Raw genomic sequence first — 12136 nt, forward strand, 5'->3', positions numbered from 1 at the left:
TACCAAAGACTGCGAAGACCACAAACAATGCTCGTCCCTTAGCAGCCATGTTGAACGCGCCTGTTGTTGAACACACCAGACACAATGAAATAAGCTGCATCAATGTCCTATATGATAATGGATCTGATTCAAGCACACCGAGTGATGTTTTCTATTTGTCTCTCTGCAGTCTTCTATCGCTTCCTGCTGCGAGAACTTCCCTGGTTACCACCCCTGCTAGTTTTTCCTCTTGGGAGGCAGCACGGACTTTGGAGAATAACATGGTGGAAAAACACATGTCTTTTTTTTTTTTTTACATCACTTAACGTTTGGCTCGCTTATTGGAAACCACACTACTTTCCTGAATTAACTTTACACTGAGCAGCCATGATTTTACCGTTATTAAATTACATGACATGACACATCAGTACATGTAAAGTAAAAACACAAATGTTAAATGTAATGAGTGAAATGGACAAAAATGAACAATGCCATTGATGTACTTACAGATGTTTGTTTTGTGTGTCCTCTCCAATAGATTGTGTCACTTTGACGTGCGGTGAATGCTTCCTCCTTTGTATGATGATGCAGGGAGGTTACCTTCCGACCCGGCAGGTGCATGTATGTATCTTCAGGAAGTGATTCAACTTACCTCATTTATTTTTGATAGGTGCCTTGTAATAGAATAGTGTTTGTTGTTGCCATGATAACACTTGGATCACCTTCTTGGTGGTGTATTTAAAATGAGTTTTACTTTTAAAAAAAAAAGAAGGTATAAATTAACTCATTCACTGCCATTGACGGCTATAGACGTAAAAAAAATCATTTGAATTATTTCTATTAGTTTAACATTTTTCCACTTTTATTAACAAGAGTATGAAATCCTAGAAAAAAAATATTGTACATCTAGAACAGATATAAAATTTGTGATTAATGAATTAACTATTGAAGTCAACGATTAAAGATTTTAATCGTCTGACGCGATTTGAAAGAAGAGAAAAGATTACTAAAAATTTGGTCCAACAGGCGATTACAATTTTTATTTGTAATTAATCATATGACTTTACTAGTTAACTCACAAATTTTATATCTGTTCTAAATGTACAATAAAAAAATCTAGGTTTTGATACTCTTGTTAACAAAAGTGGGAAAAAAAAAGTTAAACTAATAGAAATAGCTCAATTGAATTTTTGACGGCTATAACCGTCAATGGCAGTGAATGAGTTAAAAAAAAAAAAAAGAAGTAAAATGTGGCTTCAATTGGCAATTTAAAAAAGACCAAAATTCCAATGGTTGGACACAGCCTTTATTATTTTTCCTCTTGTACTAAATCCTAAATAAGGATGACCTATTCAATGGCATTCAATGGCAAAGTAAGTTTCTAAAATGTGTCATGCAAACTCGGCTTCAACACTCCAGACACAGTTTGGAATACAATACAGGGGGATACATTGTGCTTGGTTATTCAATTAGTGCTTGATGAAATGTGACAGTCCGTTATAACAAAACAAGGTTCCTAAATGAATAAACAGCCTTTTTACGCGTCCATATTGATGGTCGCCATTTTAGCGTTGATCACAATGTGAAGGTCAGGGTTGGTGAAATGATCTGAAAAACATGATTCAACAGATTCATTAGTAGTAAGGAGCTCCTAATACATAAGGAAAAAAAAAATCATTTATATTAGAGGCTAATGTAGTCCTCAGACTGATAGTTGGTATAAAAAGTCTACATACCCCTGTTCACATGACAGGTTTTTGGGATATAAAAAAAAAGAGAGAGAGACCAAAATGTCGCTCTCATTTGCCACCACTTATAGTGCGATGTAAAAAAAAAAATATATATATATATTAAAATCTATGTGATTGGCTAATTCTAAACAGTCACATGGCCCACATCCCTCGTTATGAGAGTGGTTAATTTTTTTTTTTTTTATGTTTGCAATTTATTATATACATATAATGAGCATTTGTGTGTGTGACTCACCAGCAGCGAATGCACGGATGTGAGTGGGCCTTTTAAGAAGCACGTCTCTACAAAACAAACAAATTGAGATTGTGCAGATACAGTAGATCTAGATAGATTGATAGCGTTGTCATACATGCACACTGTATGTAAAATCATATTGAAAATGACACTCATGTATAGGTACAGTGTATTCTAATGCAACATAATGATGCATATATACTTGACTTAAAACTAATAATAATGATAAAAATAATAATAACCAATCACATGAAAATGTACAAACCTGTATTTTACGCCTACATTCAAACACATTTAGAAAATCAAAATCAAGTGCTCGAACCTGAGAAAATCTTCAACCATGACCTCCACCTCAGGATGCGCCATCAGATACTTCTCATTGTCGATCCTGGTCTGGATCTGTTTTTCAAATAAGGCGTTTGATAAAGTCGCCGTCTCCGTTTGGGTCGTGTTTGTTCTGCTGGTATCTTACTTTGAACAGGCGCAGTTTCTCCCGTTGTTCGGCGTTCAGGACGCCCACGTCCAGTTTTTGTGAGCCACTTTGGAGAGACATTTGTGTCGGGGTCCAAATCAGGGTTACAAGTAGTAAAACGTGATGGCGGTCACCTGTTAATGACACAATAAACAACAGTTGCTATGGAGACGCGTGTTTGATGTTACACGTTGTATCCACTAGAGGGCGGCACAACACCGGATAGAACTTTCCATAGGCTAGACTGACTGCGTCGTAAACGGTTACTTCCAAGATAATTAAAAGGTCCTAAAGACTGATGTTTGCTAATTTGCCAATTATATATCACATTTACCCTGCTTTGCTAAATTAAAAGCTCAGTGTATGAGCTCTTTATGTTCGGAAAAAAACAGCCAAATTAAAAGTACATAATAAAAATAAAGCTTTATACTTGCATTTCCACATTGCATGAATTCCATCAGTTGTGATATTTTACAAAGTTTAGCAAAAAATATTTGACATAAACATGGAAACTTGGTACTGACTGAGCTATTTACAGAGGTACAAAGTCCGTCAATCCAGTGTACAATACAGATGTACATATTAAAAACAGACTAGTTTACAGGCTGTATGCTTGACACGGTAGACAAAATTGTTCCGTTTTCCTTCTGAAGACTGAAAAAAAAAGAAGCACAAAGAAGAATGAACAATATTACAGCACAATAGAGGCCAAATGTTACAATATTGTGACATAAGCAGTTGGCCAACTGATACGGATTCATGGGTGTGACTGCCACTCTCATTTCTTTATTGTTGCATCTCATAAACAAGCTTTTGCTGGTGTTTTAAACATTCTGAGTTCATTTAATGCAGTTACTCGCTCTGCATGAAGAAATAGCTTGTGTTGTTGAAGTGAATCGCTTCTCTCCTCTCCGGCTCGACATCATTTTCGTCGGCCTCTTGTTCCTCACCCACGGTGGGTTCTTCCTTGGGACACGGGGGGTTTAAGGTCACTAGGGCTCGACCTTCCGGCGCTACTGGGGAGGGCGGTTTGGGCTGGGCGGGTCCTTTGTAGTGGCTCCTGAATCTCAGACTGTGCACTTTGGCAAGGAATTTTTCTTTGTGTCTGAAATAGGACAAGTGTGGGGGGAATTTACAAGTTTGTACAGTAATCCTCCGTCATATCACGACTGATTTTTCATGCCCCCATTATGTTGCAGATTTTAAAATAGCATATATGCGAAAATCAGAATCCACTGACAATCGTGCCACGGTGCAGATGCTTCAATTCGAGTTTTACCTAAACACGTAGGCTGCCAAAATGATGGCGAGGATGGCAAACAAACATGAGATCCACACGATATGATGTGACACCATTGTGGGGCGGACGCTCGATTCGGAAAGTGCTGCAAAGACACAAGAGCCATGACCACCAAAAGTGCATTTTAGGATGCGGTGTATGCAAAAGGTGTGTTGTGCCATGTTTCCTGAGCACCTTTTTTGCTTTAGTGACTTAACTTCCTGTTTTAAATAGAAGGAACTTTTCAATATCAACAGTCGGTGACTCACTTTCAGATGGATCGTCTGTGCCGGAACCTTCATCCTCGGGAAACTAAAAGATGAAATAAAGAAGTCACAAAAGAGCGAATTTGCACACAAAAAAAAACATATTCGGCAAACTGTCAGTATGATCTTACAATAGTACATGAGAGAATTTATCTGTAATTTGATTTTTAACAAATCACAGCCTCATTTCTGAAACTGCTCAACAAGTTCATCACCTTTTTTTGATTTTGAATTGATTCTACATTCTGAAATTCAAACCATTAAGATTTAGTGTTATAGTCAACACACTATAACGAATAAATGATACTACAAACATTAGCAGCCATAGCTAATATCAAATTGTTTACAGCAAATGCTAGCATAGTGTTGCCGATGCTAGCGCTGCTATTTTGTTGAAGCTGGATGTTCTCTGTGACTATTTTGGCATACATCTACGCATGTTTAGAATTGCATGGCATTATGGGGAAAAAAATGTGTTTGAGAATCATATTAGCATGCTAGTCAGAGACTCTGGTGGCAGAGAGATAACTGAAGTGAGGGCTAGGCTACATTATCTTGCTAGCACTCCCAATTTAAGCAAATGTGTGTATCATTCATACTTTCCACTATCAATTGACTATCAAAAATAAAGTTGGAAAAAAAGGCAAGATTTAGTTTTTCTATTGCACAAAAAAACATATCTTTCACATTTCAATTTTAGGCTCAGAAAGTACAAAAGGGCTATCAGCTAAATTTGATTTGAATATTTAATTGGTCTGCTTTACGTCACCAATGTTTAAAAAATGATTGTAAATAATTGTAATGAATTTGGAAGAGAACCCAGGATTCGGAAGATTAGCTTGTGAGCTGGGTCAGTAGCTAATGGGTTTCTCAATAAATGAAATGAAACGAAACCTGGATGTTTGTTAGGCGCGTTAGCAAAGATACATTTGCTAGTTAGCTAGCACAATTAATCAAATCAAATCAAACTATACATTAACCATATTTTTTTATATAGTTTGTTAGCAAACTTAATTGGTAAATGTAAACACAAATTTGTTTTTGTTTTTTCCCGAGAGTTTTTTAAATGCCTATTTATTTATTTTAGCAATTTTTTACAGTGAGACCAAAAATAGTCTTAAAATATTTATGTAATGTACTCCAATAAGTTAATTAACAGTGGCCAATCAAACACAGGCAGACTTATTTACCGTAATATTCATCAGGTCTTCATTCAGCAATGCTATCGGCTCTTCTGTTTTTGAGTCTGAAATGAAAGATGAAACTTGTGAGAACAATGCACAGAACATATATTTTTCATTTCATTTCGTCCAGCAGGTACGCCACAACACAACTTGATTGATGTGATTTTTGTTTACAATGTTCACGGTTTGATTTGAAATAAATTGCATTTTCACATATACAAAATCAAATTTTTGATCTCACACAAAGAGCGGTTTACTGTTAAGATTTTGTTTTCTTAAATATATATTTAAAAGAAACAAAGAGCGGAAGAGGAGGGGAGCAAGTGGTAGCAAAAGTAGGTTTGTGTTTTTCTTGGAATGCTCTTCGGAAAACTCAAACATGCAGGAAGGAAATCAAAGGGCCAACTTTTGAAGTTACCATGACAACATTTGTGTCCAAGGTGGATCAAGAAGTGCTGGAGTCTGACATGACGCCCAAAAAAATACCCACGCATTCGACATTACATGATATTTATTTCCCATTCAGGAAGATATCTGCTTTTGTGTGCATGTTTATTGATTTTATTTAATAGTTTTAAATTACCAATCCAGCTGCTGCCGTAAACCGGTGCACTCCAGTCGCTCCACAGACCATCAAATTCCTCCTGAGTTCTCAGCTGGATCATGTACTCCACGCCTGGAATGGCGTCGGTGATAGTGAACGAGCGATGGCCCTTGATCAACTTCAGCTAAAACATACACACACATGCACACAATGAATCCAAGTCATCACCACCTGAATTTGTTTGCGTCGGTTAAAATGTTACATCAATGCTATCTTCCTTGAACCCAGACCGCAATGGCCACTAATACCCCCCCCCCCCACCCCAAACACTTTGACCTTGACTTTGTCTGTGCTCTACCACGTGATGTTCTGATTAGCAGTAGTAGAAGAAGACCAGACCAAGAAGAAGAACCACCAAGATGGTCTCAAAAAGCTTTGCTGGGCTCATGTGACCTTTTGCGGGAAATCGGAGTTCGAGGGTAATTCTGTGCTACTTACGCTGTAGCAGCTAGCTAGCAACAAGCTTCAGTTGGATAGTGTGCCTAAACATGTTGCAAAGTAGCTCCTAAGACGGTAATTATCGCCTCCGTTAATAAGCTATATATCTGATAAATATCATTCTCACAAAGGGATGACGAAAAAAGACGGAGAAGCCATGCTAATTGCTAAGCTAGCCTGACAGCTAGCACGTTAAACACAGGAATTAAGTGCTTGTGTGATTGAGCACATTTTTTCACAGACGTATGACTGGAATTGCATTCACTAAAGTGGAGAGAAAATCAGACTAGCTATATTATTGTGCACCTGCATACTTGAGGGCGACGAACCAACAGGTTGGTATTTGAGTTCATAGACAAGCTTATAATAATTGTCTTGCGACTTCCAGGAAGCAGGGACAGTCCAAATGACCCTCATCCTGGTCTCGTGTCCCACTTCCTGTCGGACCGACACCGCTGAGGGAGGGTCAGGCTTCACTAGAGGAGAAAGACGAATCACTTTAAAACCTTAAACACGACGCAGCGAGCTAGTAAGAACTGCGTGGACGTACAAATGCCCAAAGGAATAAAGGACACGACGGCACTGGTGGCGTTTCCCGCCATGTTGGTGACGCACAAGTAGGCCGTGTGAAGTGTCCTGCGCTCGTCTTCGTTGTGCTCCAGAACGCACCAGCAGCGCGACCACTGGGAGGAGAAGGAACACTGAGCACGATGGAATTTGTCACTGGGCCTGGGCCAGAACGAGAGCGGAGAAGGTCATTCACACGGGAGGAAATAAACACTGGACAAAAATGGCAGCTTTAAATAACTCCATTGTTGCGTTTGTAGTTTTAACGTTGGTATTGGAGTACGTAAAACGAGGCTGTGGAATGCAACACAACCACGCCCCACTTACCTGTCAATAAAATATCGCTTCTAAAATGGATGCTACATTTTCTAGCATCTTAAGCTAATATAGGCTACTCACAGGAAGCTATTGGCTGTGTTTTGAATGGCAACAGTTGGCTTCACAAGTTAATTGTACCTTTAATTCTTTTGCCTGTGAAGACATTTAATATTTTCTATGCATATTTTTACTGTTTATGAATTTACTTATAGTATATAGATGCCATATAACTGTGATAATGTTTGTGTGAAATATATTGGACATATAACTGTATTGTAATGAATAACACTTTTCACTCCCTTCCAGCTGGTGAGATAGGAATGCACATGGGAGGCATGTTCTCAAGTTCTCAGGGTGATAACACTGTGGGTCTGAGGGAGTCTAGGTCGCATGGTAGTACCTGTCTAATCATATATTTCCGGCTTTGGACGGAACTGGAGTAAACATGTCAGTAAATCACTTGTCTGTCTATTATAATTGCTAACCCTTTGTCCAGCCTCAGAGGAGGAGTATGCTTTTTTCATCTATAAAGCGACTGTGTTTTCATATTGACACACTCGAGGCTTAACATCACTTTTGAATGTAAGCATGTCTTGTGTCTTTTAGGAGCTCCTAAAATAAATCTTTTGCAAAAGAAGCTTCTTCATCAGATCTCATTTTTCAATTATTTCGAACACGCAAAGATTACATTTAATATAGTAATCAAATAATACCTTCACCTGCCATTATATGTCACTGGCATAGATAAATGAACAAAGTATACATTATTTGGAGTACATAATGAAGTGAAATTGGATCATTTCACCTGATGACAATTACTACGGTAGCTAGTGACGCATCTTTTATCACATTGATAACAAAGACTCATCATCCTGACGTGTTAATCTGTGACAGTGGCCTCATAACGAGCTACTCCTTTTACCTTTTATTGATTAAGAGATAGCAGTTTGTATGTAATGTCAACAGCTTCTGAGGCGTCCAATCACAGCGGATCTTGGAGCTGGGTGACTTTTTGGAGCAGGACAAGTTGGGAACCTCAGGAGGATCTGCAACACATAAGCCTCAATTTTAATGCGTCATCTGAATATTTGTAACGGCCTCAGTTTGGGGGGGGGGGGTTAAATCATCTAAAGCTATTTAAGCGTCTGATTTCCTCTGTGTTTACAGAATATGGAGAATTTAAACAATAATTGTAGAACTGTCAGTTACCTGTACATGTTTAAAGGGGAAGTCAACTTTAAACATTCTTTGACAATAATATGTTATATGTGACCTCACCAGTCTAAACATGACATTCTGATTAATATTACATTTGTGGAATATGAGCTATGCAGCAAAATCAAGTTGTTTTTATCCATCTCAGGGGGCAGCCATTTTGCCACTTGCTGTCGACTGAAGATGACATCACAGTTGCTCAGACCGCAGGTAATGACCAATCACAGCTAACCTGTTTTCTGAAGCTCAGCTGTGATTGGTTGTTACCTGAGATCTAAGCAACTGTGATGTCATTTTCATGCTAGTGGCAAAATTACAGCTAGTGGCAAAATGGCCGCCTTCGAAAATTGATAAAAAACTGCTGGATTTTGCTGCTTAACTCATATTCCACAAATGCAATATTAATCCATATTTAATACCGTATTTAGACTAGTGGGGCTGCATAGAACTTTTATTGTCAAGAAATTTGGGGGGAGTTGACTTCTACTTTAAAAGATAAAAAAGGGCAGAGGGCTAAAATGACAGTAAAGTCTACTCTATAGCCTATATAAGATCTAAACAGATGAGTGAGGAATTGTTTAAGATTACTTTATTGTTTGTGTTTGTTAAAAAAAACACACAGAGAAAGGGAACCTAGAAAAAAAAACATTTTTTTTAACTGTGTTACCTGACCTGCCACGATGACCTTTAAGGTAAACATCGTTCGACCTCTGTGCTGACAAGTGTAATTCCCAGAATCCCTTGGTCGCGCTGAGGTCACAGAAAGCCGCGTGCCGCTTTTCCCCGACACAAAGCCGTCCCAGTCCCAGTGTCCTCTCCCCACTATCTTGCCATTCCACTTCCACTTGGATTTCCCTTTCACGCCCCTCGTCCCCTTGCTGCCCTTCGTGTTTTCGCCCATTGGAGCTGCGCTGGTCGGCTGGACCACTTGATGCGCGGGAGCTGACGTATATCCTTCCTCCTGAATTTTATCCTTCGATGTGTTCGTATCAGTACTTTTTAAATCTCCGTTGCTGCTGTGTATCTCACTCGAAGTGTCTTTGTCATTAGAGTTGCCTTTTGCCACTTTAACTGTTGCTCCGTCCACCCTCACGTCGCCATCACAGGACACAACTAAACTGCTTCCTGGGGGGACCACCAACACGCCGGGAGGAGGCTCTGAAGCGAGACAACAAGACAGGGAACAGTATAAATCACTGTTGAACTGTATGCAAATTTCTGGCCATGTGACGTTTGCTTAGCCACTAATACCGATTTCATTTGGCTAAACAATAACTGGCAATATTTGGCCACTCATGCTAAATTTGCCAGATTGCAATTGCACCCCACAGATGTTCAATATTGAATACGCGTGTAGTGTTTAAATGAGATTTTCCATTAGCAGCCACGTCCCCAGTTTTAAGAGGGTGTGCACACTTATGCAACCATGTTATCTCACCTGTTTTTTGTTTTGTTTTTTGACTTCTCCTTTGGAACACAATAATGGTGAGAAAAGTTTTGAAAGGATTTCTCTTGGTCTAATTTTTTTTTGATATTACAAAAACCCATCAATGGAACAGGGGGTGTGTAGACTTCTCATATCTGCTATAAGATTTTGGATTAGGGATTGGGTTAAGGTTAGCTACTTAGGTTAAGGTTAGGTTATTGTTAGGCTTAGGGTCATAGGGTACGTCAAGGCTAGGAATAAGTCTAAATATTTTGTGCCCCCTCCCCGTCCCTTAACTCTCTGCCGTGACTACAAATATTATCAAAGAATCGTTAAGTACACCCCTGCGAAGAAGCTATAATCCTTGCGCACTCGCTGACAATGAGAGCGGCACTGCCACCTACTGTAGTGGATTTGCAATTACACATTTTTCTAGTAAGTCACCCCTGGCATTGCATGTGTATGTTCATTTCCATTTCTGTGCACAATATTCCCAATGTGTTTTCTCTCTTATTTGAACAACCACTACGGCCTTGACCGGTTATGAGTTCACTCTGGACAGTTTGCACAATGACACTAAATGACCTTTAGCCATTTTAAGAGTAAACACACTTTCTCACATGAAGAGGCCCAACAGTTGGAGGGGCTAAACATTCAAGGGAGACCAAGACAAATAAAAATCTTCAAAACGATAACTCAATTGCAAAAGCCAAATAAAACATAATCAAACAGTATGTTTTTGTAACTTCACCAACCTCTCTACCAGAAGAGTTTTGTGCCATTATTAAAGAAGTTAATATCAAATCTTAGTGTGAACTATGCTCACATGAATTACCGTAAAGTCAACTGTAAACAACTGACTTACTGACAATAATTAATTTGATGTATTTAAAGGTCAACTCAGTCTCTAAATAAATTGCTTGCTTTATATAAGAGGGTAACATTTAGTGAAAGTTTACCTTTTTTCAGACAAGTCCCCTGGAAAATGCTGCATACCGGCGTGGCGCATAGAACCCACAGCAGAAAGTAGAAAAAGCGCATCTTGGGTGGCTAAAATCCCCCCCTTAGAGGAGTCGCAAAATGTTCACATCGTCTCCAGATGCAGTCCTGCTTGTGGATCCTGTCTTTGCACTGACACGCCAATTTGTATGGGCAAACTTGCAACTTCCTCTGAGGCACGTTATTGTGAAACTCATCCGCCACCCCCACTTTTCCACACAAACACACACGCGTATGAACAAACACACACACACACACACACACGCATGAGCCCAACACTGAGGAAGTCCTCCTCAGTGAAACGCCAAGTGAACCAGAATCTTTATCGCCATTATCATGTAGTAAATCAACATCAGCCATGATTTAATCAGGGGAGTCGTTTGTCTTATAATTATGTTGTGAGTGTAGTCATTTGTACAGTAATAATATTTAGTTTCATGTCATAGCTGCCTGATTAATAGCACGTGTCTTTGAATTTTAGAATACATTTTTTTTTTATGGGTCTGTTTTTGGGAGAATTATTCCCAACGAGAAGAAAATACTGCATCTCTAAATTTCATGCACTTCCAAGTATATATTGCCAATATTTGTGAGTCTATATAACCAATAAAGCAGCGGTGTCAAATTCATTTTAATTCAGGGACCACTTTGACCCAAATTTGATCTCAAAGTTTGTCTGTGGAATAATAAGCTATAAATAAACACAGGTCAAAAGAATTCCTTCATTTTTGGTGCAAATAATTACAAGCACGTTCAGAAAATATTACTATTTTATGCCAGAGTAATCTGACCTTTCAGAAGAAAAATGGACGCATTTTTTTTAAACATCAAATTCTGTGTAGTATGGAGGACCAATAAGAGAAAATTACAACCCAAGACACACTTAAGACCGCCCCCTCATTTGAATAACAATTCATGATGACAGTCTGCAACATGAAATAAATACATGTGAGAGCAGAGCGTTATTTATTGATTGATATTTAATTGTACTTTTATATATATATTTTTTTTACTTATTTACACATGTATATATATGTATTAATTTTTTTATTTAATGGTTTATTTAATAATTTATTTGATTTATTATATATATTAGTTATTTATTTATTTCATTTCGTTTTTTATTTTTGTATTTATTCTTACATTTATTTGTTTATTTATGTATGCATTTGTATGTTGTTTTTATTTCCAATATGTATTTTTTTTGTATTACATTTTTTAATTATACTTTTTACATCCGTTTTTGTTTGAATTTTTATTCATTTATTTATTCATTCATTTATTTAAATTTTCAGACGTTTTGCTCCTTGAGTGTCAGGTCTTTATTTACATCCTGTTTAATCGTTCATGTACAGTATATATATTTAGACTCGTACAACTCGACATGTAGCAATCAAGGCATG

General features: G+C 38.1%; 2 protein-coding genes across 2 annotated transcripts; both read right to left on the reverse strand.

The window, feature by feature from the left end:
- Positions 1–1277: 1277 nt before the first annotated feature.
- riiad1 (regulatory subunit of type II PKA R-subunit domain containing 1) lies at positions 1278–2720 on the reverse strand. The gene is made up of 4 exons (XM_077576684.1): positions 2438–2720; positions 2288–2364; positions 1966–2012; positions 1278–1587 (listed from the first exon to the last, which is right to left on the reverse strand). The coding sequence occupies exons 1-4, from the start codon at positions 2516–2518 to the stop codon at positions 1517–1519; spliced, it is 276 nt and encodes a 91-aa protein (XP_077432810.1). The 5' UTR covers positions 2519–2720; the 3' UTR covers positions 1278–1516.
- Positions 2721–2834: 114 nt separating this feature from the next.
- Positions 2835–10913, reverse strand: il6r (interleukin 6 receptor). Its single transcript, XM_077576683.1, has 10 exons — positions 10694–10913; positions 8981–9466; positions 8016–8139; positions 6759–6937; positions 6515–6684; positions 5750–5894; positions 5173–5228; positions 3986–4028; positions 3717–3822; positions 2835–3542 (listed from the first exon to the last, which is right to left on the reverse strand). Exons 1-10 carry the CDS (start codon positions 10773–10775, stop codon positions 3290–3292), a joined length of 1644 nt encoding a protein of 547 aa, XP_077432809.1. The 5' UTR covers positions 10776–10913; the 3' UTR covers positions 2835–3289.
- Positions 10914–12136: the final 1223 nt, after the last annotated feature.

Source organism: Vanacampus margaritifer, chromosome 9 (assembly GCF_051991255.1).
Source record: "Vanacampus margaritifer isolate UIUO_Vmar chromosome 9, RoL_Vmar_1.0, whole genome shotgun sequence".
NCBI lineage: Eukaryota > Metazoa > Chordata > Actinopteri > Syngnathiformes > Syngnathidae > Vanacampus > Vanacampus margaritifer.